The sequence below is a fragment of the Callorhinus ursinus genome, unplaced genomic scaffold (assembly GCF_003265705.2).
Source record: "Callorhinus ursinus isolate GAN/ISIS: 27379988/994484 unplaced genomic scaffold, GSC_fseal_2.0 scaffold51, whole genome shotgun sequence".
Lineage (NCBI taxonomy): Eukaryota > Metazoa > Chordata > Mammalia > Carnivora > Otariidae > Callorhinus > Callorhinus ursinus.
The window spans coordinates 6,982,920-7,010,557 of record NW_027397113.1 but is presented as its reverse complement, the minus strand read 5'-3'; the positions used below and the strand labels follow the sequence as shown (position 1 = coordinate 7,010,557).

Sequence of the window (27,638 nt, the reverse complement as noted above, 5' to 3'; positions counted from 1 at the left end):
GTACTGGATTTTCCTAGGGTGGGATGTGTAGGTTTAATGTGCTTTTTATCAGAGCAGAGTAGAGTGGCCTTTTATGGAAGGGATAAAACAGTTGAGCCGCTGGAGCCTTTGCTGGCTCTGCCAGAAACCCAAGTCCAAGTCCAGGCCTTGCCAACAGATGAGCAGAACTTGCTCTTCATCTCAAGAGCTCTCCCAGGCCGGTTCGAAAAGATCCATCTCTTTTTGGAGATAGAGAACATTTGTGGAGCATTTGTGGTGAGCATTAGGTAAAGAAGTTAAAGCCAAAAATCTTATCTTGTTCTGGTAACCTACAGAATAAGCTGGGAAAGCATATGGAATTAGAGTAATAATAGCCAGCATGTCGTGAGCATTTAGTATGTTCCAGGCATTGTTCTAAGTATTTTGGACGGGGTTTGATATTTGGCAAATTCTGACTTGATAACTTTTGTTTTCTCTTAGTAGGAACCCTTCTTTGCCTGTGGGGTCTTTGTGGTGGTTGCTTGGACTAGATAGAACAGCAGAATGGGTAGCAGTGGCCTCCTGCTACCCAGCTAGATTCCTCTGATCAGAGGTATCATGGGTGGGTTTTTTTCTCTCAGTCTTCAGATCTTTATTTAAGCCACCATGCCTATTGGTAATTAGAGCTGCCCTTTGGGATGTGTTGGGGAGGATCTGTTTGCCTCTGTAGGCACCCCTTCTTCCCTGCCCTCTCTAGGTGAATTCGGAGGTGATGAGCTAGAGACTTGGCTGCTTGTCTCCGTCAAAGTAACCAGCATTCTCTTGTCTGCAGTCTGTGTAATAGTACATTTAACAGTGCCCAGCAGTGGCCCCCTTTTTCCCCAGCACCACCTGTTAAGTGGTGGTTCTAGTTCCAGAGGGCTTCCACCAGCGCTGAGCTAATCCGTACCGAAGACCCCTGTCCCCAGGTTCATATCAGAGGTCAGAAAGCTCAGACTCTCAGGGGCACCTGGGTGGCCAAGTTGGTTGAGCGTCCAGCTGTTGGTTTCAGCTCACGTTGAGATCTCAGGGTCCTGAGATCAAGCCCCGAATTGGGCTCTGCGCTCAGTGTGGAGCCTGCTTGAGATTCTCTCTCCCTCTGCCCCTCCCGCTCATTCTCTCTCTCAAATAAATAAATAAATCTTTAAAAAAAAAAAAAAAAAGCTCAGACTCTTCCTAGGACTTTCTCTGAAAAGATTAATTAACTATTAGAAAGTGCTTGTTAAGAAGGCACTTTTAATGGATAATGTCTTCTCATTTACCATCCTCTCTGCTCCCTAGATGAACTGCTCGAACAACTAGGGCGTCCTGAGTAGAGCTGCCATTGCCACCAGAAAATGAGCAGTGTTTGGCTTTAGGGGACACTGAGGCCTACAAGCAGAAGCTGACATACACACAGTCTCACTGAGAAACTTTCCAGTCTTCTCCACCTAACTTCAGACGAATGAGCCCTCTTCCAAATATCTGACCAGCTAGCCAAGGCCACCTGCCCAGACCGTGGCCACTTAATAACAGGGTCCTGCAGTCTCTGTCCTTGGCCCAGGGTTGAGGCCACAGTGGGCCCAGTGAGGTAGATGGGAAGCACATCCCTGGCTTCAGGTGCCGAGCAGGGAGATCATTCTAAGGAGCATTTGCCCCTGATAAATCAGGGGACTGTCCCAGGCTCCCTTTTCTCTCTCTAGCTGGAAGAGAGAGAGCTAGAGTGGTCTTCCAGAATTAGCCCTTCTTTCCTGTAAGGCAGTACCCACTCAAAATTCCTTTTGAAACTCCAGCCTCATTCCTCACTTCTGCTTGGGTTCATTTCTCCTCATACCCTGCCTCCTACCCGGCCACCCGAAATGCTTTGAAGCCCCCTCCCCCAGCTCCAGTCCCCTTGTTTTAGGCCCTCACCCGGGGTTTGAAGGTTACAGAGCCTCAGTTACTGCTGCCCGTGCTGCTTGGGGAGCAAAGACATGTCCCAAGGCAGAACTCTTGAGTTAGTTTTCCCGTTCTGGGCTATGGTTTAAATCTTAAGTGCGGTTAACGTACTGCTTCAGATACAATGGTGGGCCCTCGTGAGCGGGTCTAAGACACAGCCACCATTTGTTCTTCTCCAGATGGAACTTCTGGTAAGTTGGGGATTTCTTGACCAGTGTGCCGCAGCACATTTGCATGTGCTTTGTGGAAGTATTCTCATTAGTTTGTAGTCATAGCATCTCTTAGGAAAAGTAAGTTGTCCTTCTGGGTACCAAATGACAAAGACAAAAAGAAACACACAGAGGCACCACTTCCCACCCAGAAAGGTTGTCTGAGAGCTACACTCACTCCTGCGATCCCTCTAAGGGATGAGTGAGGCCAAGTTCTCAATTTTAGCCGATTGGACTCATTGTCAGGAGGCACTGGAAACAGCCAGTGCCACCACTCAGGTGCACTCACCCGCTCGGAGGAAGATGACACCTCCGCCTGTGAGCAGGAGCAGCCTCACGGGGGCTTTGCTCATGCGGAGTGGCCAGTTGGATTTGTAATGGTCACATACGTGGGGCGGCCACGTTGCAGCCCGGCCAGGTGGGGACTGCTCTGAGGTGAGAGGACAGTGATGACCTTAGGTGGTTTCCCTCACTCATTCCCCTGCTTGAGCTCCGACCTCTGGCCACAGCTCCCGGGGCGGCAAGCGCTGTCCCCGTGTGTGTGCTGATATTTCCTCCTCCTCCTCCAATACCCGCTTTGAGGCCGGAGGACTAGGGAGGCAGTCTTTTTTTCCACTTCCAGAGGAGGATGCAGTGGAAGGAGGCACATGTCTTATTCAGCACCTTCCAGTGTGGAGCTGGAACTGGAGAGGACCCAGAAGGCCTGTTTCCCAGCCTGGAGCTGGATCTGCTCCTCGGCATGAGGACGTTCTAAGGAAACCACGCTGGAAAGGGCAAATACAAAGGGTTAAATCTGCACTCAGGTAGAAAGGCTGTTGCATAAATGCTGAGAGAGGTTTTTTGTGGGTTTTGTTGTTGTTGTTGTTTTTATTTTTAAAGATCTCATGCTTCTTTTTTACTTTGTGTTGGCAAAAACCCCAGGAGAAGATGGGAGATTCTAGGAGGAGATGATTATGCTGGGTGAGTCAACTGAGCTCCCCAGCTGCCGTTTTTAGTTGCTTTGCTTTTCTGTAACAGGAGGCAGCTTGAGGAGGGGTGGGGGGCAGGGTGGGAAAGCCGATTTGTGCAGCAGGACAGGAGGCAGGTGTGTATGGGTGAATTTTGTTGGCGTTCTAGGGATGATAGGGCCTTACAGTCATTACATCAGTTCAAGGAGGAAATATGAAAGCTGAGCTCTCAGTGTGGCAAAGCATAAATGTCTCCTACAAGTCATTGTCACTCCCCCAAATCAGTAGCTCTTAGAATGGCCCGCGCTGCCTTGCATTGTCACAGCAAGACACAGTGGTTTTGATAGCAAAGCAGTTGTGAGGTTGAATGTGGAGAGGCAGAAAGCAGTCTCAAGTGGGAGGGCCCAGTGGTTGTTGGGCATCAGGAAGTTCAGTGAAGAGGACCCCCCCCAAGATGAAAGGCGGGGGCTTGGGCTTGTTTGAGGGGGTCAGGGACGGGAGTGTGGGGGCATAAGCCCTCGCATCCCTGACTGTGCCTGTGTTCTGAGTCTGTCTCCAGTCCACCTTGGTGACTTCTTTTGCCTCCAGCATTGTGTTGGAAGAGAGCACCAAGGGCCTCTTCACCACCTGAGGAAGTTTGTTCGTGGAGCTAACGCTCCATAGGAGCCCCCTGTCCTTCGGCGAGGGGATCTTGTGGCTTCCTACCCGCTTGGATGTTGCCTGCAGAGGGCACAGATGCGGGGTATTGGCGTGGGGCCCAAAGACCGTCATGAAGATGCCCCTGCACGTTTTCTTATCTATTCCTCCGTACACATTTATTCATTCAGTAGTGATTGCAGACTTCTGCTCTGCGCTAGAGGCATTGTTGTGGGCCATGAATCAGACAGACCCGGGTCCCTCCCTACCGCACTGTCTAGGGGGAAGGCCAGACGGAACCAACAACTGTCTTGAAAGAGGAGAAAAGGGTCTTGCGGCAAGAGGCTTTGATCTTCCTTCTGCCCTTGTCTCTCCTTCCAGGAGGGGGTGCCTGTAAGGATCAAAAACTTGTACCGTTTTTATTCCTCAAGTGTTTTACCATGGGCCAGCTGGGTGCAGGTACTAAATGTTAGGTACTAAGGGCATACGAGGGTGAGCAAGACACCGTCTCTGACCTCTCAGAGCTTGAGGAGGCCAAGGCGTGGCGACACAGAGTCAGTCGGAAGACATGAACGGGTCCAGACAGGGTGCTGTGAGATCCAGAGAAGGGAGAGATCACTCTCTGGTAAGAAGATGTCTGGATAATGCCTCGAACAAAAGGATTTGGGATAAACTAGGGGTAAGAGTGTTTACTGACCTGGATCCCTTAAAAGAAGATGTTACATGATAGCTGGAGCCTTGCTTTTAGTGCGTGTGCATCTGTGTGACTCTTCATACCACACTTCTGAGCTGTTCCCCACCCAGCAGCCGGAGTGGCGGAGCTGGGGTCCCACTGCAGATCTGTGACTCCAGCCCTTTGCTCCTGCACGGTATACAGCCAGCCAATGTGCTGAATAAAAACATACACTACAAAGGAAGGAAGAGGGAGGCCCAGGCACCTCAGCTGCACTGGTTAGGCTCCCATCAGCTCCCCACAGTCCTCTGTAAAGTGAGCCAGACCTTTCTGCTGCAGGCTGCCTTCTGCCTCCCCCGGAGCCCTGGGCTGCTGGCAGGCTGACTCTCTCCTGTGATATGGAGGAACTTGTTGGTCTCCATGGTTACAGTAACCCACTGGTACGGGCGGCGCCGAATAGAGCGTGAGGCTGGCAGTGTGAGCTTCCCCCAGCCCTTGGCACCATGTGGTACTGGTATGTCGGCTGTTTCTTGGACCTCTTCTGGGAGGAAGGAGTTAAGGGGCCCACGAGGAGAGGAAAAGCAGACACACCTTCCTCCTCCTCTGGGCTGCTTAGAAGCCAGAGGCCTGGCTGCCTTCTTATTCACCCGCTCCTCTTGGCAAGAGCGGTTTTAAGTTAGGAAAGAGGGTCCTTTTTGCCTGACAGCCCAGCCATGCTAGAAATTTGACTTTTCTCTGTTCCAGAAGCAATACCAGCTTTACTCCACTGGTGCTTGTTGTCAAGTTCTTAGAGATGATAGCTCTTCTCTGGGCTTAGAGGACCCCTTGAGATGGGAAGCAGGTTCCTATCCGAAAGAGAAGCGAGATCACAGGAAACACCGTGCCCGGGGCAGTGCGGCCCACACTGGCGTGCGTTTTTCGTTTCGTCTTCATGCTGATCTTGTGAAGTTGTTACAGGTGGTGTCCGCATGTCCCAAATGAGGAAACTGAGATCTAGAGAAGTCAAGGAATCTTAGTCGTGCTCAGTGACCTAGTAAGGAGCAAAAGCAAGGCTCCCACCCCAGGCCCATTAGCCTCCGGAGCTCTGTCATGCTGTCCTGCCTCCCTTACTCAGTAAGCAGAGATACTGTGGTGAGTCTAATATAATATACAGTTCCCTCTTCTAAGTTTCTAGAAGGCAGGAACCAGATCTTTCTGAACTTTGCAACTAGCCCTGCCTCCAGAGGTAGGCACTCAACAAAGGTTTGCTGAATTAGCAACAGTAATTGGGGATTGAGATAGAGACCAGACCCCAGTGAGCAGATTCTCAGGGACGAAATTTGGTACTGGAAGCTGGTAAACCTCTGGTTGCTCAGTAGAATCCACTCTGTTTGAGGAAGAGCCCAGCATTTCAAGTGGCTTAGAAGGCAGGAGATGAGGGGTGAGCATTGTATTGTGGCGTCCATGCATGCAGGGGAGTGAGCTGGAGGTGCTGGCTCCATTCTGGTCACACTCCAGGTCAGTTCTTGCCTGCTGGTCCTCCCAGGCATGTGCTGGCTCCTGCCGTGGCTGCTTTGAGGCCTGCAGGCTGCTTCCCTCCTGGCCCAGGCTGCAGTGCTGGTCCCCCTGCCTTGGGGTAAGGCTTGCAGCTCGAAAAGCTAGCATGAGGTGACCCACCTGCTTTGGGCTTCAGGCCTCAGTTGCCAGCTCTGCAGGTGTCCTCTGTCAGGGGGCATCTGCCCCAGCTAGAAGGAGGGAGCAGCCCTCTGACACTCTTGACACAGCTCCACCTCCCTTCTGCACCACTGTATTAAGGGAAGGTGAGGGTCTCCCGGGGGGAGCCATCACAGTTAATTTTGGGGGTTACATTTCCACTGGTCATTGCTTCCCCCAGCCTTATGAGATCTCTCCTACCCACAGTGCTCCTCGGGTTTCTTGACTCTTGGCAGTTGAGAGTGACAGTTGCTCAGGATTAAAGGATGCAGAGAGGGTTCCTGGATGCAGTGAAGGAGGAAGGGTTAAAGAACTAGCCATTTGCCACGGCCATGTGACTTGTCAGCTCAGTCCTACCCATTTCTCCCCAGCATCTCTGTGGTCAGTGCTCGGTACTTCCTCAGTTTACAAAACCCCTTACTGCTTCCCACAAACAGGATTGAGGAAACAACCTTTCTGTCACATTGCAGAACCCTAGGGACTGGAAAAATGAAGCCGTTTGATCCTGTTCTGGCCTCTGAGTGAAGGGGCAGGTGGTTGCAGGCAAGCCTGAGCCCAGGGTCCAGAATAAACCCTAAGCTCTTGCACTGAGATCAGGGCCCACTTTGAAGAGGGGTGACCGTGGGACCCCCTGGGTACGTCCTCACAGCAGCCCTACACACTGGCCTGAGCCAGACCCTGGCGTTCCTGTTGGCCTAGGCATCTTCCCCACCCCCCACCTCCCGCCCCGCTTCCTTATCTTCTTTCGGGGGAAGCCAGCAAAGGGGACCGTGAGGAACAGCCGAGTGCTGACCTGGGCACAAAAGCCCTGGGCTCCAGTCCCAGCTCTGTGCTGGGAGGCTGTGGGATCTTGGGCCAGTCTCATAACCTCTGTGCTTTAATTTCTCATCTGTGACGTGAGGATGCTACCTACAGGTGTGGAGAACGTAGGGAATATGTGGCAGCAGAAGACAGTGTCAGAAATGTCGAATGTGTTGATCAGGGCTCCTGTGTAAGGCAAACGCTGAGTGGCATGGTCTCCCTGGTATCTGCTCAGGTGCTGGGAGGGCACAGAGGAGGCTTTGCCCTTCCCTAGAGGGGTTTATGGCCTACCAGCATGAGATCTTTCAAGAGTTGCTTAGTGGGAAAGAGCCTAGCCTAGAGATACGGAATGAATTCGAAGTAGAGCCAGAAGAAAAGAGCCAGAAGAAAGGCGTGACCGGAACGCAGAACTCAGACAAGGAAGAGCTCCAGTCGCCCCGAGTTAGCAGATGCCCAGACGGGAGAGCTTTGCAGGAGGAAGGTGTGAAGACCAGCGTCCCTGCTGTCCCTGGCCCTCAAAGTTCGTAAAGCAGTGTTGTTGGGGTGGGAGGGGGGGTGATGGAGACTTGTCGGAGGCTGGCGGGAACCTAGGGATGGACTCCCAGAATCAGGGCTGGAAGGGACTTAGAGGGACATTTGATTGGTTCCCCATCTTTGGGGCAAGTTTTAGAATTCAATGTCTTATTCAATCAGTGACAAAGGTTTTTAGTCTAGAACCCATCGACCTCTAAAGGGGCTTCACAGGGTGCCTGAACTCCCTGAAATTACATCCAAAATATTTTGTGTATAAGTGGAATGTGCATTTTTCGGAGGTAAACACTGCTTTTTGTGAAGCAGGAGGTCCGTCTGCCACTGTTAGATTGCTGGTTTCTGCCTAACCCCCTTCTTGTTGTCGCATGGGTGGCTGGCTGGTCTTTGGCAAGGCTGCTCCTCCGGGTCAGCCGGCCTGATTCACACATACTCCTCCCGGCCAGTTGGAGGCCCCCCCCGCTCCGCCCAGGTCCCACCTGCTGCGGGAGAGGGTGAGAAGGACTTTATGACAGCCCTGGCCGGAGCAGAGCCTCCTCACCCTCTCCCAGCTGTTACCCAGCAAAGCACCTTGGGGAGGGTGGGGCAGCCCACTTCCGGGGAGGGGGAGGGGGAGGGAGAAGGAAGTTGATCTAAACCCGCCTCTCTCTCTGTCTCCCTTCCTTCCCGGTGCCTGCCTGCCCCTTTCTTCCCACCTTGCTCCCGTGTCGGTGTCGTGTTGGTGTCGTGTCCTGGGACTGCATGCGTTTTCTGGCCACCAGACCCTGGCCTGCCGGAAGCTGTGGGGCTTTTTGTCCCTGTTGCTCTCCTTGCCAGGCCCGGTCTCTCTCTGCTAGTGGTGGTTTCGGTTGCGACACAGTCCAGGTTCCCAGGCAGGAGCCGCTCGGGCCTGGCTGCCTCACTCTTTTTCACTGAGGAGGTGGTGGAAGGTGTCGCCTGCTTCGGCTGAGTAAGGGTGGCTGGCAGAGCCGGCAGCCCCCGCCCTGGGCCAGGCTCTTGCCGGCCTCTGTACTTTGCCCTCGCTGCCTGACAGGTTCTGCTGTGGGCTCTGCTGAATGGAAGTTGCTGGTAGTCCTTGTCCCTTTCTCCAGCCGGGTATGTTTTCCCCTTTTCTGCTGTGGGATTGCCCCCCTTCCTCTCCCCTCCCACCCCAAACACAGGATCTTTAAAGAACTGCTGAGTGGAGCCAGGCACTAGCACAGGTAGTAAAATTCATGGAAAGAGGCACTGGCTGGGAAAGGAAGGGGGGCAAATGCCGGAAGAAGAGTCCCAGAGGTTGAGTCAGCAGGCGCACCCAGAGTGAGAGGAGGGGGCAGGTGACAGGTGGAGGCCCTGGGGCGGGGGGCGGTGCTCAGGTGTTCCAGCGAGGGGAGACTGGGATCTGGGGCGGGTGCACTGGGCCGCTGCCCAAGGGACCCTTTTCTTCCCACGGTGCCCAGGCTTACTTTGCCTCTGGCCGGGGAGTACCTGCCTATCACCCCTCCCAGCCCTGGGGAAGTCTCAGGACACTTGAGGCCAGGCCTGAATGCAGAGCCCCGCAGCACGGGCTCTTCTAGGGGAGAACTGTTGGTAGGTGCCCCCAGCGTTAGGGAAGGGGCCCTGCCTACCTGAGTCAGCGCTGGGCCTCAGGGGTGGAGGCTGTCTTCCTGGCGAACCTGGCAACACGCCTAAGGCTGAGTTTGGAGATCCCAGGTTGAAGGGCCTGCCAGATAGAAGCCTCTTTCTTTTCTCCCCGGGTCCTATATTGCACCTCTCTTGTTGAGCCTCCAAAGCTATTCACATCCCACTTCTGAGTCAGGCCTGCTAAGTCACCTGTGTGGTCTGCCATCGGTTCCAAATATGGCCTCGCAGGGTGACCCCCTGTTCTTTCTGAAGGCTCCCTGAGACTCGTGCTGGCAGCTTGCAACAGACTTCCTCAGATTTGTAGGGTCTGACTGTGGTGTGCTGTGGGCCAGGGCTTTGGGAATGTCCGGCGTTCCTCGTACTGTGAACAGGGAGGACGGAGGTGGAGGGAAGAGTGGGCCTTTAGCCAGAGCCTGTTTCGTTGGCCCAGAAGGGCAGCCGGTCCTCAGCCCCCAACCTGGTGGTGAGATCTGGATCCAGGCCGAGTGGGCCTAGTGAGGACCACAGAAGAGACGGTTCTGAAGGGTTCTTTGAACGCTTACCTCCACTTCAGCCTTCAGGGCAGCCACGTCCTGTGGGACCATGGTCCAAGAAACATTCTCTGCTGGAGACTTTTTCCTTTCTTCACTCCCTTTCTCTGTTTGCTTCCCTGGGCTCTCCTCACCTTGGCCCACATGCCTGCTCTGGGAAGTGTCTCAGAGGAGAGGTGAAAAGGAGGGAGAGAAAGGCTACAGTCTTCGGGCTTTGAGTCCTGACATTTGGGTGATTTCAGTCCTGAAAGGGGAGCCGGAGGATCAAGGATCACAGGCCAGTGTTCCCTGCTTCTCTGGGTCCTGGACAAGTTGAACCTTCTCTCTTTCTGTTCCGGGTGCCTGGCTTGGGACCAACCTTTCACAGCTGCCCTGTTTGGTCCCCTCCTGTGGAGGCTAGAAGTGCTGGTGCAGGCTAGCAACATGGGCCAGAGGGGAGGGCGTCCACAGCTCAGCCTGGACCCCTCTCCAGTGGGGAGGGCCAGAACATCTCTTATGGCCTTGGCCCCCACTGGGCGACCGCTGGCTTAGGAGGGCTCCACTCAGAGGTGGAAGTCTTGTTGACAGAGGGACCTTTGACTTTGCAGACAGTAGTATTTGGGAACTAAAAATAATAGTGGTTGCTCTTCATTGAGCACTGGATAAAGCATTTGACATGTGTTCTCTCACCTAACGTGAAGTAGGCAATATTTTATCACTTTACAGACGAGGAAACTAAGGCTAATAAGTGGGGGAGTCAGGACTTGAACGTGGTTCTGCTAGACAGAGCTCCCTGGCACCCACTAGACCCATCTCCTGACACAGGTGCGTGGGGTCGCGCTGCGCTGGTCCTCTCTTGGATGGTTTCCTTCCCCCTTTGTAATAATCTCGTCTCCCTCTTAAGGATGGTGTTGATAATAATAGAGTTAGCATGTGTTGAGTCATTGGCAGACTTAGGTTTTGGACACTAGCAGTTTGTCCCTGGCATTTGCACTCTAAACCACACCTCTGTACCCCTGTAAGGAGGGAGGTGGATGGCAGAGCCCCTCTTGTGGTTATTGATGTGCTTGAGGTCCGCTGAGCCTCACGGGCAGTGCTGTCCTGCTGGGCCACACAGACCAGCCCTGAGGGCCAGAAGCACCAAGAGGGAGGCGCAGAGCAGAGGTCGGGAAGGGCAGTAGGATTCCCAGATTTGGCTTCAGAGGGGCAGAGGGCCCAAATCTTCAAGTCAACAGTAAATTCCTATTAACAGTTTTGAGGGCTTGGAGACTGCCAAGCTCTTGCTGCCTTTGGTTCATATCCTCAGGAAAGAGGGGAGTGACAAGAAACTTAGGGGGTGAATTGGAGGTTGCCAAGGACACTTTGCCACCCATCTTCCTCTCGTGGGAGCTGGGGCAGAGGGAAGATTTTCCCTGTTCATGGCCCCTAAGGCAGACCAGGTAGGGCGGTAGGCAGTCTAGCAGCACTTGCTGGGAGGATGGGGCTGAGAAGAGGTAGGCCATGGAGGCCTGGCCTTCAGGACCCTGTTGGAGGGGGCTCAGGGTACCCTTTGGTAGACTGAGCCCAAGGCAGGTACCCGCAGGGCCTAGGAATGCCCTTCTCTCCAAGGGGTGTGAATCCTAGGGTTGCTTTGGAAGGGTAAAAAGCAGGTGTTTGAAAATCTACTGATCTAGCAAACACTGAGGACCAGCCAGAGGTAAGTGAGCAACAGGGTGTCGGAAGCACAGAGGGCAAGAGAGCTTTGTGGGCTGCGGTGGGCAGACAGCAGAGGCCCTGGGGACTTGGTGGACTTGGGAGGGGTGGTGAGGACTCGCAGGAGAGAGAGAACATTCCCTAAAGAGCGAAGAGGTTAAAAGGGACTCTGCTGAGATGTCAGGAAGCTCTGCCTTCAAAATCGACCATGTGCATGGGATCTTTTTTTTTTTTTTTCCCTCAAACGCCTAAGTCCGTGAGCTTTTGGGATCTGAGTCAGACCACTTACCCCAACCAGCCAGCAGCTACTATGCAGAGAGAAAGAAAGGCCCTCCGTTGACACAAGGAAGAAGGGGGAAACGTCAGCAGGCTATTTGCTTTGTGTTCTTGTTTTTCTGCCTGGAAAGCATCTGATGAGGGAAGCAAGCTTCTTGCAAGGAACCCTGGACAGTTCCTTGGGTGGCGTGGCAAGTCCTTTCTTTTCCCTGTGGTTGTGGAGGGCTTCACGACAGGCCAGCCCGAAGGGGCCGTGAGAGGAAGAACTTGGACTCACACTTCTGGTCACCCTGCTCTCCTCCACATTATGTCCTTGAAGTTTCCAAGGTAGCTCTGGCTGGTTCTGGGATGAGGCTCTGGCAGCACTTTGTCCCATATGGCATCAGGCATCATTTCCCTTTGAGAGGTAAATCAGGGCTCCAAATGAGACTTAGGCCAGACTCTTTAACACTTTTATTCAAATGTAATTCATATGCCACACAATTCACCCGTTTAAAGTGTACAATTAAGTGACTTTGAGTAAATTCACAGAGTGATATAGCCATCACCACAATCAACAGTTCATTAGGACACATTCATTAGCACAGAAAGAAACCCCACACCCCTTAGTTGTCACCCCTAAATCCCCACCCTCCTCAGTCCTAGACTAATCTGTCTCTGTGGATTTGCCTAGTCTGAACATTTCAAGTAAATGGAATCATACAACGTGTGGTCCTTTGTGACCAGCTTTGTTCATTTAGCATCCTGTTTTCAAGATTCTTCCATGTCGTAGCAGGTGTCGCTGCTTTTTATTGCCGACGAAGAGTCCGCTGTGTGCCTTTTCCATAGTGTGTTTCTCCATTTCTCAATTAATGGACATGGGCGTGGTTTCTACTCTGGGGCTTTTGTGAGCGTGGGATGTTACGAACGCACATCGGTGGGATGTCCGTTCCATTCCTCTGAGGTGTGCACCGAGGAGCAGAGCCACCGGCTCACTAGCAACTCTGTGTAGTCGTCTGAGGAGCATGCACGTCTTCATGTAAACCTGTGTTTTCGTCTGGGTCGTACGGTTTTTGTGTTCCGTGTCTGTAGCTGTTCAGTGCCGTAGCCATCACTGCTGCTTTGTCACACCCTTGTTCGAGCGACGGGCTGTCTGAGGGCAGATGGTCACCTTGCTCAGACCCTGTTGTTGAGTTTGTTCACGGCACAAGTTTCATTGAGCATCTGTCCTGACTCCGATCGTGTAGGTGCTGGGATGTGTCAGTGAATAAATGACGTATGCCTGCCTTCATGAGCTTCCATTCTTATCGGGATCGACAACAAATGAATGTAAAGTGATAGATAATAAAAGTAAAGGTGACGTGTTGGATGGTGATGAGTGCTTTGAAGTAATCCTGACTGTTGGGCTCCTGGGACTTTGCCTCGCCTCCTTGTCCTGGCGTGAACAGGCTGCAGGGAGGCCAGCAGGAGGCGCTCGCCCACAGGAGGCCGAGGGGCTGCTGGGTTATTGCCGCAAGCGGCGGGTGGGACAGCACAGGTCCCGAGCTCCCACACCCACGGCGCGCTGGACTGGACTGTACGCTCTGCTCTCTTGGGATGAAGACTGGCTCGTTTCTCCTCTCCTTCCCCCCTGCCTTCCGATCCTCTGCCTGCCTGCCAGCCCCCTGCAGTCCGCCCCTACTCCCCCAGCCTCTTGGGTTTTTTGTGGAGAGCTAAGGGCAAGGGAGTGGGGACCTGACAGGGCGGCGTCCGGAAAGGTGTGCCTGTCTCCACCCTGCAGCCCACCCTGGGACACCTCGACCCCAAGCCCAGCAGTAAGTCCAACATGCTGCGGGGCCGCAACTCAGCCGCCTCTGCTGACGAGCAGCCCCACATTGGCAACTACCGACTCCTTAAGACCATTGGCAAGGGTAACTTCGCCAAGGTGAAGCTGGCCCGGCACATCCTGACCGGGAAGGAGGTGAGCTCTGGGGGCTGGGCGCGGTGGGACAGCTGCCGCAGCCACCCTCTTGTTGTCAGGTGGAAATGCCGTCGGGTCGAATGGAAGTGTTGAGAGGGAGGAGGCAGAAGGCGGTGGAAATACAGAGGAGGAGGGGGAGTTGAGTCCTGGGTTCAGCCTGCTCAGAGAGGGAATCGGGGGCTTTTTGTCTCCTGTGCAGGTAGCTGTGAAGATCATTGACAAGACTCAGCTGAACTCCTCCAGCCTCCAGAAGGTAAGCACACAGCACCTTCTGTTCCTTTCTAAACCTCTCTTCAGGGGTCAGTGATCTACTGACCCCAGGTGGGCCTGCCCTTGAATCCTTAACTTAAAAATTTCTGGTCATTTCACTGTCTCCGCTGCTCCATGGCTCTGCTCCCTATGGGACCCTGATCGTGTCCACCACGTTGACCCCTCCTGGGTGGGCTTCCCGGCCACAGGCACTGGCTCTTTCAAAGTCTTTCTGCCCTTCCCCACCATTTGGCCTATCTATCTGACCTACTTCCTGCATCTTGTTATCTTCTGGCCCGTGGCCAGCCCTATGCAAAAACACACGTTCGTAGCCATTACTAGAAACATGCGTTTGGTGACTCCAAGATCTGGAATGATCCAAAGGAGTGGCTCTAGACGTACAGGGATAAGAGGAGGCAGGGAGGCCTGCCACCACGTTTGTGCCAGCTACAGTTTTAGGGGCTGTGGGTATGGAAGACTGCAGTTTTTAGGAGCTAAACTCCACGGTCTCAAGGCCGTGCCAGCTTGTGCAGATGAAGGACAGGTACTCCCGATTTGCTTTCTCACTTCTAGGCTCCTCTTGGCTAAAAGTCAAGTCATTTGCATGTACTGTTCGCTAGGTGAAGTTGAACTTTTCCTTCCCTCCTTGACTTACGGTGGGAAACTGGGGTCTGTGTTAGCTAGCTCCTCGGGTGGGAACTCATGCCCCCTGGTTGGGAAACTATGAAGAGCAGGTGGGGACCTGAAAAGGAGGCTCCGATTTGCATAATGGGACAGCTTGCCAGGGACGGGTTGATGTTGAACTGGAAACTCTCTGCCCTCTCTCCTCATCCTGGGTTCTGGCAGTTAGGGGAAGGAGGAAATCTCCCATCTGGCTCCCAAAAAGCTGCCCCTGTTTAGGTCAGTCAGATTTCCTTGTGCCCTCGTACCCCCCTGACCCTGGTTCAGATTTTCTAACCTTGATTCACCTAGTTCTTTCTGTCGTGAGGGAGACTGAGTATTTTTTTTTCTCCATGAGCACATTGTGTTATTTGAGTCAGGAGAGGGCATGACCTCATGCTGATAGTCAACTACAGTGGGATTGGGAGGCTTGGGACTAGGTTTGGGGGCTGGTATTTGCGAGAGGCACTCACGGACTAGCAGTGTGGAGGTTGAGGTGCCCTGACACACCGGCAGCCAAAACCACGGTGTTTCCTATTTTTTGTTAGCCCTGGGGTCCCCTCAGCGTTCTTTGGTTCAAAGGAAACACTACTGTCATCACCAGGGCTTTCCTGCTTAGAGCTTTCCGGAAGGAAGGGAAAGAGGGCTACTCTTGATATGTTGGCTCAGACCCTGCGGGGTGGAAGCCAGCTTGGTGTGGGCCATTTGGTCTTTGGTGCAGTCCAGCTTACCATATGGTAATTGCCACAGTCAGCCAGGCCGTCTTATTTCCCACCTCTTTTTTCTCTTTGCCTCTTCCTGACCAGCCGGCTGGAAGGCACCAGTGCCCGACAAATGTAGCCATTTTAAAAGCCTTTTAACACACACTGTTACCAAGGCCAATCTGATTCTGGCCAAATCGCTCTAGTTAAATTTGATCCCAGCAGTGATCCGTAAAAAAGGACAATAGTGAAGAATCTATCCCCCTCAGGGTTCTCAGCTGAGCCCAGAAAACTCCACTGTTCTCCCAGGAGAATGCCCCTTCCAGGCCAGCGGGTGTCCGGGGGGAATGTGTGTGGGGGGGGGGGGGGGGGGGTACCCTGGCCACTGCCTCCGGCCCCATTTCAGTGTTACTTCCCAGTTGCTTACCACCCCTGAGGTGGTGTCCAGGATTTTTTGCCTCTTCATCCAAGACAACTGCTGGACCAGGGAAGAAGGCGGCAAGAGAAACCTGGGCTCTAACAAGAAAAAGGAGCCAAGTTCAGAATCAGATTCCCGAAAATTGGAAAGCCTGTCTCTTCTTTCCCTATCCAGCTCACAGAAGCTCTCGGATCTCATTAAGGGGAAAAACCGTGCTCACTTGATTCCATAAACTCTATCCTGAATTAGGTCTTCAGACCTCTCCTCCCCCTGCCAGAAAAAAACCCAAAACATAACATAAACAACTAGTTCTGCTCTTTGTGCAAATGGTGAGGCCTGGAAGTTACCAAAACCCCACCTCCAGTTCTCTGGCCCCCGCAGAGGGGACTGAGTTCGTTTCTGTCATCTTTCTTTATGCAAATACATGGTTTGGAGTCCCTGATTTTGTTTCACAAAGAGAGCGTGAGTGTGTGGAGGTGGGTTTGATTAAAATTGGCATCAGCTATATATAGGAGCGGCTGCTTCTGTCACCGCCCCAGAGGCCCAGGAGAGAAGGGCCTGCCCACTAGTGCAGAGCCCTCTGACTTCTGTAAACCAGAAGATGTTGGGGGCCCCCTTCGGATTCCCCCCCCCCAGCATGCGCGCGCGCGCACACGCGCACACACACACGCACACACGCACACACCCCAAGCTGGAGTCTGTTTTGTCACTGAACTTTAGCAGCAGCCCTGGTTCTGAATATTCATGTACATGGGCTTACATTCCCTCCTTCAGAGGCACCCAGCCAAACCCGTCTGCTGTTTGGGGGTTGGATTTGGGGACACTGCAACAGAGGGCACGTGGCTGGTCTATCCAGATGCTGAACCCAAGGGTACAAGTCGCTGGAACCCAGCTTTCCTCCCGCTGACGCTTCTGCTCTCGTTCCCCCTCACCCACTTCTCAGCCATCAGTGACAGGTCTGAGTGACCTGGACAGCTGCCCTATTTCTTTGCCTGTTTTCTCTTTGGGGAGAAGAATCCTAGCAGTGGCTCTGTTTGGAGGGGACCTGAGGGGAGCAAGTTAAGCAAGCATGACCCTTGGTATTTTCTTTTCTAGCTATTCCGCGAAGTAAGAATAATGAAGGTTTTGAATCATCCCAACATAGGTGAGAACCAGATGTCATTCCTTCCTTCTTCCCCCACAGCACGGCTCCACTTCCCAGCCTGTATTCCTCCCCGAGGCATGCTATTTGCTAGAGTCTGGAGTCCTTGAGGATGCCTCTGGGGAAGCCCAGCTCAAAATCTACCTCTGCCTCTGGCACACTGGGCTGTCCTGAGTAGTGTGGCTGTCATGAGAGGAACTTGCCCTCGTGGAGGAGGGGAGGGGGCTTTTGTCCCAAGGATGCCTCTGCTCAGGTTGGGCCTCAGAGTGTGGCCCCTACTACTTCTCTGACTGGTGACTTGGCCTTTTCTTTTGTAGTTAAGTTATTTGAAGTGATCGAGACTGAGAAAACTCTGTACCTTGTCATGGAGTATGCCAGTGGAGGTAGGTGTGGGACTGCCTCTTCCTGTGTGCCCTCCCGTTTCCCAGCCCCAGTAAGCTCCGACCTAGACCCCACCCCTGTGTCTTGCAGGAGAGGTGTTTGACTACCTGGTGGCTCATGGCAGGATGAAAGAAAAAGAGGCTCGAGCCAAATTCCGCCAGGTGGGTGTGGCTCCCTTTGCAGAGTATGGGCCCGACCTCTGCCTCTTGGGATTTGGCATATAAGAAGGAGCTGCCTCTCTCACTTAGGCCTGTGGAGGGTCCTTTGGGCTTTGCCTGTCTCTGTGGCAACTTAGAACTAGGTCACGGGATCACAGGTCCGCGAGCCCCATGGCCCACCCTCAGATGCCACTGGGCTAACCCTTCTTCCTTCCTTTCAGATAGTGTCTGCTGTGCAGTACTGCCACCAGAAGTTTATTGTTCATAGAGACTTAAAGGTAAGGTACAATCTTGTGCCCTGTGTCTGATTTGGGCTGGGTTGTTCACCCTCTGTCACCAATGACATAACCGTCAGGCCCTGAGTGTTCAAGGAAACTCTAGCTTTTAATTTTTTGGAGATGATGAGGAAGCCCCTAGGGCTGCTTCTGACACAGGCCTCACGACTGGACTTGGATCTCATTCCAGCCAGCGAACAGAGGGTCTCGTTGCTGGGCACGTCATCTTCCAGGGCTCCCAGGCGTCGCGGGAGCATTGCAGGTTCTGCACCTTCAGGCAGCCTCGCTGCTGACCGAGGGCAGAATGTTGACTGACCCACAGCTGCTTTGTGGGTGCGCACTCGCTCAGCTCTTTCCCTGAGATGTTAGAGTGTGGACTCCCTCGGAGGTTCCTGGCCCCCGAGTCCTGGCAGACATGACTGCGATTAACCCGAGCCTGACGTGGCAGAGCCCCCAGAACCCCCCTCCCTGCCCCCCGCCTGCGGCTGCCTGTGTGAAGAAGCCTGTGCTGCCCTTCTCCAGCCCAGCCTCTTCACAGTGACTGAAGGCCTGCCCTGGAGTTGGTGGAGAAAGTCCTGAGGCTGAGGATGGCTTCCTGTTTGTGCTCCCATCCCACCCAGCTCCTTCCTGTTCAGTGGCTTACTGTGGTCCGCTTGGTCCTGACATTTTCCATCTTACCTCCCAGGCAGAAAACCTGCTCTTGGATGCTGATATGAACATTAAGATTGCAGACTTTGGCTTCAGCAACGAATTCACCTTTGGGAACAAGCTGGATACCTTCTGTGGCAGTCCCCCCTATGCTGCCCCAGAGCTCTTCCAGGGCAAAAAATACGATGGACCCGAGGTGGATGTATGGAGCCTGGGAGTTATCCTGTATACACTGGTCAGTGGATCCCTGCCTTTTGATGGACAGAACCTCAAGGTGGAGTGAATCGAAGACTTAGTTGTTTGGGTTTTTTTTAACTTTATTTTGAAGTACTCTCTACATCGAACATGGGGCTCAAACTCACAACCCCAGGATCAAGAGTCGCACACTCCACTGACTTGAGGCAGCCAGGCGCCCGAGGCTTAGATCATTTTTATTGTCTCTCCTTTCCACTCTCGGCCTCTGGTCTTACCCCTGACCTCTCTCACACTTGCCACCTCTACATTTTCCCCAAGCCAGAGATTCAGAGACAGGCTTGCTAAGGGTAGCAGCGGACACGGGGTCTTCTGTGCCCAGTGTAATGACCTCCATTCTTTCCTCAAGGGATGGGATAGATTGTCTGTCCGTTCACCCCTCCAAGGGGCTTGGGATGGCAGGCCTCGGGCTGGTCAAGCTAATGGGCACAGGGTATTGACCTCAGTGCCTCTCTAGTGGGGTGCCTTGTCTCGGGCTCTCTGCCTCCTGCCATGTTTCATGTATGTCTGCCTGGTCAGTCTTTAGCTCTCAGGAGCTAAAGGTTTTTTATCAGGTTTCTTCCCTGGGCCTTGGGGTGATTTAAATTTACCTCCTACTGGGGCACCTGGCTGGCTCAGTTGGTAGAGCAGGCGACTCGACCTCAGGGTCGTGAGTTCAGGCCCCACGTTGGGCGTAGAGCTTACTTAAAAAAAAAAAATAATAAAATAAATTTGCCTCCTACCTCAGGAGCTACGGGAACGGGTACTGAGGGGAAAATACCGCATTCCGTTCTACATGTCCACGGACTGTGAAAACCTGCTTAAGAAATTTCTCATTCTCAACCCCAGCAAGAGAGGCACTTTAGAGGTGAGCAGCCTGGAGCCCAGCTGGCTGGAAAGTCCAGGGTTCCCAGGGACACCTCCAAGCTGAGTCTCCTTCCTCCCTGCCCATACCCTTCCTTTTGCTCCCCAGCAAATCATGAAAGATCGATGGATGAATGTGGGTCACGAAGATGATGAATTAAAGCCTTATGTGGAGCCACTCCCTGACTACAAGGACCCCCGGCGGACAGGTGAGGCTCTGCTGAGTTATGAGCTTGAACTCCCTAGGACTGAGGACCAGCCTTAACTGTATGTCCCCCCCTGTGCAGAATTGATGGTGTCCATGGGTTACACACGGGAAGAGATCCAGGACTCACTGGTGGGCCAGAGGTACAACGAGGTGATGGCCACCTATCTGCTCCTGGGCTACAAGAGCTCTGAGGTGTGTGCCCCCTGCTCTGTCCCCTGCCGGCCAGCTCTGCTGTCACTAGCACCCCCGTGCTTCTGGTACCCGTTGAGGGCAGAAGCTCCTCTCTGAGTAGGTGTGCTCTTTGCTGACAAATTTTAAGCTTCAGCGCTGGTGGGTAAGGCTCTCTGGCCTTTGCTTTCACTGGTCTCCTTCATGGAATGGATAGGAAAGCTAGTGGGGTCTAGGCCTGGGCCTGGGTTTCCATGTGGGTGAGTAGATCTGGCCCCTTCTGTGTTAATAAGACTGGATCAGTTCTTTGTCTTTTTTTGGTTTTGTTTTGTTTTTAAAGATTTTATTTGAGAGAGAGAGCACGAGTGTGGGGAGAGAGGGGCCGAGGGAAAGGGTGAAGCAGACTTCCCCGCTGAGCAGGGAGCCAGACATGGGGCTCAGTCCCAGGACCCTAGGATCATGACCTGAGCTGAAGGCAGACACTAACCGACTGAGCCACCCAGGCGCCCCAGGATCAGTTCTTTGTTGATCTAGAAGTCTTTGTGTCTGTTTCCATGTGTTTGTGTCCTTCTGCATCTGGAAGTGTCCGTCTCTGGGTATTTGGGTGTGTAGGTCTCTGTGCCTTTCTAGTAGGAGTCTTGAGTCTTTGTGTGGTTTCTGCCTAGTGCTTATGTCTGGCTGTGGGTATCTGTGTGCGTGTATGTCCATCCTCCTTTCTGTTCATCTGGAGTTCTTGTGTTTGTTCTTCTCCCCATCTGGGTAACCATGTCTGTATGTGAGTCCGTGGGTTTGTGTGGGAGTGGGGTCTTGCTCACCATCTGCATGTCCCTACATGCACTCCTGGCCTCCCTGCTCTCCCCCTGGTAGTGTTGGGCTCCCTCTCTCGGTTCTCACCTTAGCCTGCTCAGGAAGTATCTAGTTGGGGGCAGGAGGGTGTGGTCTCTGAGTATGAATGTGTGTTCTTCGGGGCATGTATATCCCTCTCTGGGGGCAGGGTGTCTTTGGTGTGCTGGGGGCCGGGGCGGGGGGTGTCTTTGGCTCTGTCAGGATCTGCGCTGGGGCATATGTGTCTCAAGAGTGTTTAGGTACACCTGGACCCTGCAGGAGTATGTCTCGTGTGAGTCTGGGGTGGCTTCCTGTCAGGCGGGACTGTGTGTAATTACATGGGTCCATCTGTACGCATCTCCAATGACTTCTGCCCCTGTTTTTCTCTGCTTGCAGTTGGAGGGCGACACCATCACCTTGAAGCCCCGGCCTTCAGCTGATCTGACCAATAGCAGTGCCCCTTCCCCCTCCCACAAGGTACAGCGCAGTGTCTCGGCCAACCCCAAGCAGCGGCGCTTCAGTGACCAGGGTGAGTGCTTAGGGGGTGGGGGTTGCAGGTGGGGACTAACCCCTCTCCTGAAAGGACACAGGTTCTGGGGCCTTGGGATGACACTGCCGAGTTTCAGTCCCAGTTCAGTCACTTATTAGTCATAGGCCAAGCCACTTAACTTCCTTCACCCTCTGTGACATGGCGTTTGCCAAGCTGCTGGCAAGACTGTAGGAAAGCACTGTGTGTGTGCGTGTGTGTGTGTGCGTGTGTGCGTGTGTGTGTCAGTCAGGCACTCGGTGGGCCCCTCACCCTTACCCATTCCCACCATCCCTCTGGCCCAGCAGCTGGTCCTGCCATTCCCACGTCTAATTCCTACTCTAAGAAGACGCAGAGTAACAACGCAGAGAATAAGCGGCCTGAGGAGGACCGGGAGTCAGGGCGGAAGGCCAGCAGCACAGCCAAAGTGCCTGCCAGCCCCCTGCCCGGCCTGGAGAGGAAGAAGACCACCCCCACCCCCTCCACGGTGAGCATCCCTCCGGGTCCCCCACCGGGCAGCCCCACTCCTGCTTCACCACCACCCAGCTCCCCTCCTGCAGTGGGGCCAGCCCCCTCCAGGCAGCTCCCTCTGGCCACCCACCGCCCGCTGTATCTTACCTCCCGGGCCACTTTGGCTTACTGTAGAAAGCCTCCCCCAAGAGAAAAAGCAGAATCCTTTCTTTTCTCTACCCTTGTCTGCTCCTGCTGGAGGGCGGAGGGAAAGCCAGTTCTGTGAACAGAAGAACTCTTTGGTTTTCTGTGATACACCTCTGCCCTTTATTCCCCACAGAACAGCGTCCTCTCCACCAGCACAAATCGAAGCAGGAATTCCCCACTTTTGGAGAGGGCCAGCCTTGGCCAGGCCTCCATCCAAAACGGCAAAGACAGGTGAGCTGACCCAGGCCCTGCCCACCACGCTGCCCCAGAACCATCTGTCACAGTAGTGACGTCTGTCGGCAGCCCCACCTCCCCTCCTTGCTCCCTGGAGTTCCGTCCTGGCTCTGTCCAGTCCAGCTTGTCCACACACCAGCACCTCCCCCCTGCTCTCCCCCCCCTCACCCCCAGTCTCCTCTCCCCTGTGCTCCTGGGACTGCTGCTTGCAGTGGGCGGACCGAGGGAGACTCCAGGGTCATCTTGGCTGCCTTCTGGCTTTTTCTTTTTTTTTTTTTAGTTATTTATTTATTTAAGCAATGTCCACACCCATTGTGGGGCTCAAACTCATGACCCCGAGATCAAGAGTCACACCTCTTCTGACTGAGCCAGCCCGGCGCCCCTGCCTTCTTGCTTCTTGACTGCAGCCAGGGCACGGCAACCATGCTCCTCTCGGCATCAGCGCCTGAGGCTTTGTTTGGGAGACCCCAGCTCAGAGCAGAGCCCAGAGCTGCCCGCCGGAGGGGTATATGTGTTGAGGGGGACCCCAGCTGTTCCTGGGAGAGCAGATCCCCCTTAGCCTTGATCGCCAGCATCTCTTGGTGTGTTGCCTTCCCGGCTCCTCCTCTTCTGAGCTTAATGAAAATTCCCCTTAGCAACACCCTGCTCTTTCTGTCGACAAAACATCCTTGTTCTTAGAATTCCTAGGAGACCAGCGCAACCCGGAGGCAGTTACCTCCTGTTGGCTTTCCTGCCCTTTTGGTTCCCTCCCCCAGGTTTTGGCCTGCCTCACTTTCCTCACCCGCCCCCCATTTCCCAGCCCCGCCTTCCTCAACTCTGACTGGAGCCCCATCGCTGCTCCCCCGACCTGACTTGCATCCTGCCAAGGCTTCCCCTGCCCCGCACCGCCCCCCCGCCCCCCGGCTTTGGCCCTTCTGCCCTGCCCTTGCTTCCTAACCTGAGCCTCCTGCCCCCACTCACCCCTAACCCAGGCCTCTTCGCTGCTTTTGTCTCCTAGCCTAACCATGCCAGGGTCCCGGGCCTCCACGGCTTCTGCTTCCGCCGCGGTCTCTGCGGCCCGGCCCCGTCAGCACCAGAAATCCATGTCGGCCTCCGTGCACCCCAACAAGGCCACTGGGCTGCCCCCCACGGACAGTAACTGTGAGGTGCCGCGGCCCAGGCAAGTGTGCTGGGGCAGCTGGCGCACCGGGTGCCCTCAGCCTGCCCCACCCCCTGCCCCCTACATTCCCCCCCCCCCCCCACCCGGGGGTCCTGCTCTGTTCCTGGCATCTTAGCCACAAGAAATGGCTCTGTCCCCTACAGTCAGGAAGTAGAGGGAACAAAAAAATAGCTTAATGCCCCTCTTTTCCTCCAGTTCTCCCTCTCAGAAGCCATCCCGAGGCTCCAGAAGGAAGCCTTTTTGTTCTGAGCCTTCCTGGACTTCCTTAGGACCCCAGGGACAGTCAGCACCAAAGGGACTCAATCCTTGAGGGTTGGTCAACATTGTCCCCTTGAGGTTCCAGTGTGCCTAGCTCCAAGGAGCCACTTCTCTCCGGCCTGTACTGCTGTCCACACACATGTCCTCCCTTGCCTCCCTCCCTCCCCCAAACCATCTCCTTCCCCCTCCACCTAGATGTTCCCCTTTCCCGTGTCCTCAGCGGTCACACCCCTTCCTTCTGTGTCCTCTGTGATGGCTGCCTCTGCCCTAGCATCCCCCTTCCCTCTTCCCACCCCGGGGTGCTGCAGGTGCTCGGTGCTGATGGCGTGCTTATGTCCTGATGCATTTCCTCCGCCCCCACCTCTTTTCCCACAGCACAGCCCCCCAGCGTGTCCCTGTCGCCTCCCCCTCCGCCCACAACATCAGCAGCAGTGGTGGAGCCCCAGACCGAACTAATTTCCCCCGGGGTGTGTCCAGTCGAAGCACCTTCCACGCTGGACAGCTCCGGCAGGTGCGGGACCAGCAGAATTTGCCCTACGGTGTGACCCCAGCCTCTCCCTCTGGCAACAGCCAGGGCCGGCGGGGGGCCTCGGGGAGCATCTTCAGCAAATTCACTTCCAAGTTTGTACGCAGGTGAGTAGGGGGCTTAGGGTGGCAGAGAGAATGAGGCCAGGCCTTCCTACCTGCCTGGGTGGGGGTGGGGAATGAGGACTGCCGGCACTAGGCTTGGGTCTTGGGGTTAGAAGAGGCCTTGGGAAGCCTAAGGAATTGGGTCCTTATCGGCACCTCACGATCCCAGACCCGTCCGTCCCTCCCAGGCTCTCCCCAGCTCCTGTACACAGCCCTCGTTCTCTGGCCCCGAGAGCAGATGGCCAATGCCGCCTCCTCTCTAGGAGAGTGTGAACTCAGATGCTAAAATAAAAGCCCCCCTCTTCTTTCCTGGGTTCCCATGGAAACTTATATTTGGTGACGCAGCTGCAAAGTCATGAGGCCTGAGCCAGGCTGGGCCGGCAAGGAGAGTTTTTCCTAGTCCTCTGTCTCGCCCCCTTTGACCTCCTTCCCCCCCCCACCCAGTTGGTTCGGTCTGGCTGCAGTCGCTCCCTCGGCCTCAGCCGCGTGCTCCTACCCGGGGCTCGCCTTGATGAAGGCCGCAGATGAAGTAGCCGGGGCGGGGCCCGGCTGGCCTCCTCCCTCGCAGCCTAGTGGGTTGATGCTTTCTGAGGTGGCAAGCAGGGTGGGGATTCTCTTCATGAGGTTTCTCACACCTGGCCCCCAGCCACCCCAAAGAGACAGCTTTGATTCTGAGGGTGCACCCAAGCCGTCGGGCCTGGTGGGATGCTCCGTGTCTCCATCCCACCGTTTCCTCTCCCACCTCCGCGTAGCTCGGGAAGCAGCAGCAGGCCTGCCGCCCTTCCTGCCGCACTGCACTCAGCTGGAGTAGCCGAGAGCCATGCCCCTTTCCAGCCCCAGAGCGCGGGGCTGAGGCGTGGGGCGGGGGCAGGTCAGGGTGTCTAGGACTCTAGTCTCGCTGAGCGGCTCTTCCACACATGGGGTGACCCTTGAACCTGTAAAGCCCACTCCCCACCTGCTTATCCACATACTGTCTTGTTGGTTTTTTTTTATTTCTTTTTTTATTTTGTCTTTTTTTGTTTGTTTTTTTAGAAATCTGTCTTTCAGGTTTGCCAGAAGGTAGGCGTTCAGCCCGCTGTGTGTGTGTGTATGTGTGTGTGTGTGTGTGTGTGTGTGTGTGTGTGTGTCTATGTCCTGTGTCCTGCCTCCGTCATTAACTCCCCTTTTCTGGCTCTTGCTACCGCCTCCATCTGCTAACCACGTCTGTGTGGCCCCTCTGCCATCTTAAAGGGATGAACACTGCCTCTGACTGGGCGGCCCACTCAGGGCAGATGGCTTTGAAAATGAGGGGCCTGTCCCCAGGCGCGGGGGACCTTCTCAGGGAATTCTCCCTTTAAGATTGTCTCCTCACCCCCACCCCAGGTTTGGGTTTTGGTTGCAAGCCCTGGGTTCCTTCCCTGGCCCTCTCCCCTGTCTGTGCATGCGCTGTGAAGAAGCTCCATGAGGGTTGCAAGTGCATCTGGGATGGGATCTCATTCTGGGTCTCTGGGTCTTTCCCTTCTCTGGTCCCCTGAACTTCAGGGCCGTGTGACCTCTTGCCCCTGTCCTATGGATAGCAGGACTTTGGAGGTACCACAGGGACAATGGGGTCCCAAGGCTTCGGTCTGACGCTTCCAGGCCCAAGGAGCCTTTGCCTCACAAGTGGGCACAGCACCCCCTTCTGGCAGCTCCTGCAGAACTAGGCCCACTCCACCTCCACCCAGCACACCTCCCGCCTGCAGCGGGATGCGGAGGAATTAAGCCACACCTCTTCTCTGGGCCCCTGTTCTCTGGATAGGGACTGTGGCTTCCAAAGGGCGAGGGGCCGGGATGTTCTAAAGCCAGGGCCATCTACTTCTCTGCCCTGGCAGAACAGTGGAAGATCCCCCCCCGCGCACACACACACACACTCAGGCATCTTCCTTCCTGGGCCAGACCCACCCCTGCCCTATCCTCATTCTCTCTGGAAGCCTGTGAGGGCCATATACCAAGCTGAAGACCAAGGGCCGGGTTGGGAGCACCGGTTCCCCAGGGCTGTCAGCCCAGGCCCTGTGCTGGGGCTGGGACACCTGGCGGGCGCGTTGGTGACCCACCTAATGGCCAAGCCAGGGTCCTTAGGCTTTCCCCTTTCCACCCACTGCTCCCCACCCAGCTCTTCACTGTATGGCTGGCTCTTGACTCCCAGGCCCTGGTGGGGGCCTGCCCGACAGGGCGCCTCCACCCACAGGGCAGGGACCAGGTGGGGCTGGGGAGAGCAGCAGGGCCCCCCCCCCCCCCCCCCCCCCCCCCCCCCCCCCCCCCGCCGCACAGCCCGGGCTCCCTGCTCGCAGTGCGCTTGTGTGCGCTCGTGTGTCTCTTGTGTCTTCGTGTTCCTTTCCATGTGCTGCTGCCGCTCTCTGTCCTCCTCACGTCCCTGCCCTCCTCTGCAGTCCCCAGTTCCCCGGCTCCAGGCACCCATCTTCCGGCCAGGAGCTGGAGAAGCCGCTCAGCGGGGCCAGACCTCTTCCCCACCCACCCTCCCAAGGTGCTGGCCCTGCCCTGCCCTCTGTCCTCCCTTCTGTACAAGCAGATGGCCTGGCAGCCTGGCAGGCAGGGGCGTTCTAAAAGAATGAGGGAGGCGGGCTTGTCCATGGATGGCCTCAGGCCCCTTCTCCCCCTCCCCATCTCCAGGCACTCATCCCCAGGCCTGCTCACGGTTCCAGCTCTTGGCCCTTTGAGCCTCCTGAGAGAGACTTCTGTCTGACCCGCCCCCCCACACACACACACCGCGCCCCCCAGCCTAGCCCTTTCCCTTCAGGAGGACTGTGGCTCTGGGGCCCCGGGATTCTGGTGTGGAAGACCCGTTCACAGTGTGAGGCCCTGGCTGGGGGCTGGTGGGGGAGCTGCCTCATGCTGTGGCTGTGTGCTCGATGCGCGTGCCTGCACATCCACACCCACCCACCCCACCCCGCCACCCCCGAGCAGAGGCTCCTTCTCCCCTGCACACATCTCTGGGAGCTTGGCGAGGGACGGCCCCGTGTGCTGGGCTCCCCGCTGCAAAGGGCCAATGTGAGGCGCCGCAGAGCCATGTTGGCCTGCCAGGTGGCACAGGCATGGGGCCTTAGAGCTTGGGTCCTGCTCATCCACCAGTGGCACCTCACCAGACCCACCCTCACCTGGGTCTGCGGCGGTGGACGGAGCGAGAGGTCCCAGCACTAAACTCTCCCTCGCTCTGTTTTTTGAGGAACCTGAATGAACCTGAAAGCAAAGACCGAGTGGAGACGCTCAGGTGAGAGGGCTGGAGCCAGCACCAGCCCTGCCCAGGCCACCGGGCTTGCCACGAGCCTCCTGCTCTCTTCCTTCTGCCACCTGGCTCCTCCTCCGGTGGTTCTGCCCTGTCCCCACCCTCTTGGGGCCTCCCTTTCCTCAGAGAAGCCCCATGCCCCAGCTGCAGTAGGTTTGGGCCCTTCTCCTCAGCTCTGGTGCCTTCTGGAAGCAGGAGCCCTAGGCTGGGCGGTTGGGGCTACAGATTCCTACCCACCACCCAGCTCACCTTTCTGTACCTCAGCCGCTGCTTTCTGTCCAGTCTGTGACCTGCTCAGGGCTGTTGAGCACGTGCTCCCCTTTTCTCCCTGACCCTCCTCTCATCAAGGAAAAGCATGGAACTGTCACCCTCCCGCCCCCTGCCAGGGCCTGGCTTCTCCTCCCCTTCTCTGCCCTCCCTGAGCCAGAGGTCACACAGCTGCCCGCCCCTCTCACCCTCCCTCTGCGCCCTCCTCCGGCACTGTCGCCTCCGGGGCACCCTCCTGCTCTCCTCCCTGGTCTCAGGCGGGGGGGGGGGGGGGGGGGG

At 55.4% G+C, this 27,638-nt stretch overlaps 1 protein-coding gene across 9 annotated transcripts in view; it reads left to right on the top strand.

Moving 5' to 3' along the window:
- Positions 1-27,638, top strand: part of MARK2 (microtubule affinity regulating kinase 2) — a 57,088-nt gene that overhangs the window by 26,975 nt on the left and 2,475 nt on the right. The window contains exons 1-18 of one of the 9 annotated variants that reach the window (XM_025878737.2): positions 8,118-8,495; positions 13,260-13,439; positions 13,639-13,692; positions 16,563-16,611; positions 16,926-16,991; positions 17,080-17,150; positions 17,369-17,425; positions 18,108-18,344; positions 19,050-19,169; positions 19,275-19,374; positions 19,453-19,565; positions 20,763-20,895; positions 21,201-21,379; positions 21,683-21,780; positions 22,781-22,942; positions 23,576-23,833; positions 24,863-24,889; positions 27,033-27,077. In XM_025878737.2, coding sequence (XP_025734522.1) covers positions 13,305-13,439; positions 13,639-13,692; positions 16,563-16,611; positions 16,926-16,991; positions 17,080-17,150; positions 17,369-17,425; positions 18,108-18,344; positions 19,050-19,169; positions 19,275-19,374; positions 19,453-19,565; positions 20,763-20,895; positions 21,201-21,379; positions 21,683-21,780; positions 22,781-22,942; positions 23,576-23,833; positions 24,863-24,889; positions 27,033-27,077 — 1,904 coding nt within the window. In that variant the 5' untranslated portion in view covers positions 8,118-8,495; positions 13,260-13,304. Of the gene's footprint in view, positions 1-8,117; positions 8,496-13,259; positions 13,440-13,638; positions 13,693-16,562; positions 16,612-16,925; positions 16,992-17,079; positions 17,151-17,368; positions 17,426-18,107; positions 18,345-19,049; positions 19,170-19,274; positions 19,375-19,452; positions 19,566-20,762; positions 20,896-21,200; positions 21,380-21,682; positions 21,781-22,780; positions 22,943-23,575; positions 23,834-24,862; positions 24,890-27,032; positions 27,078-27,638 lie in introns of those variants that run through there. The other 8 variants (XM_025878727.2, XM_025878729.2, XM_025878731.2 and 5 more) reach the window with 8 other exon arrangements.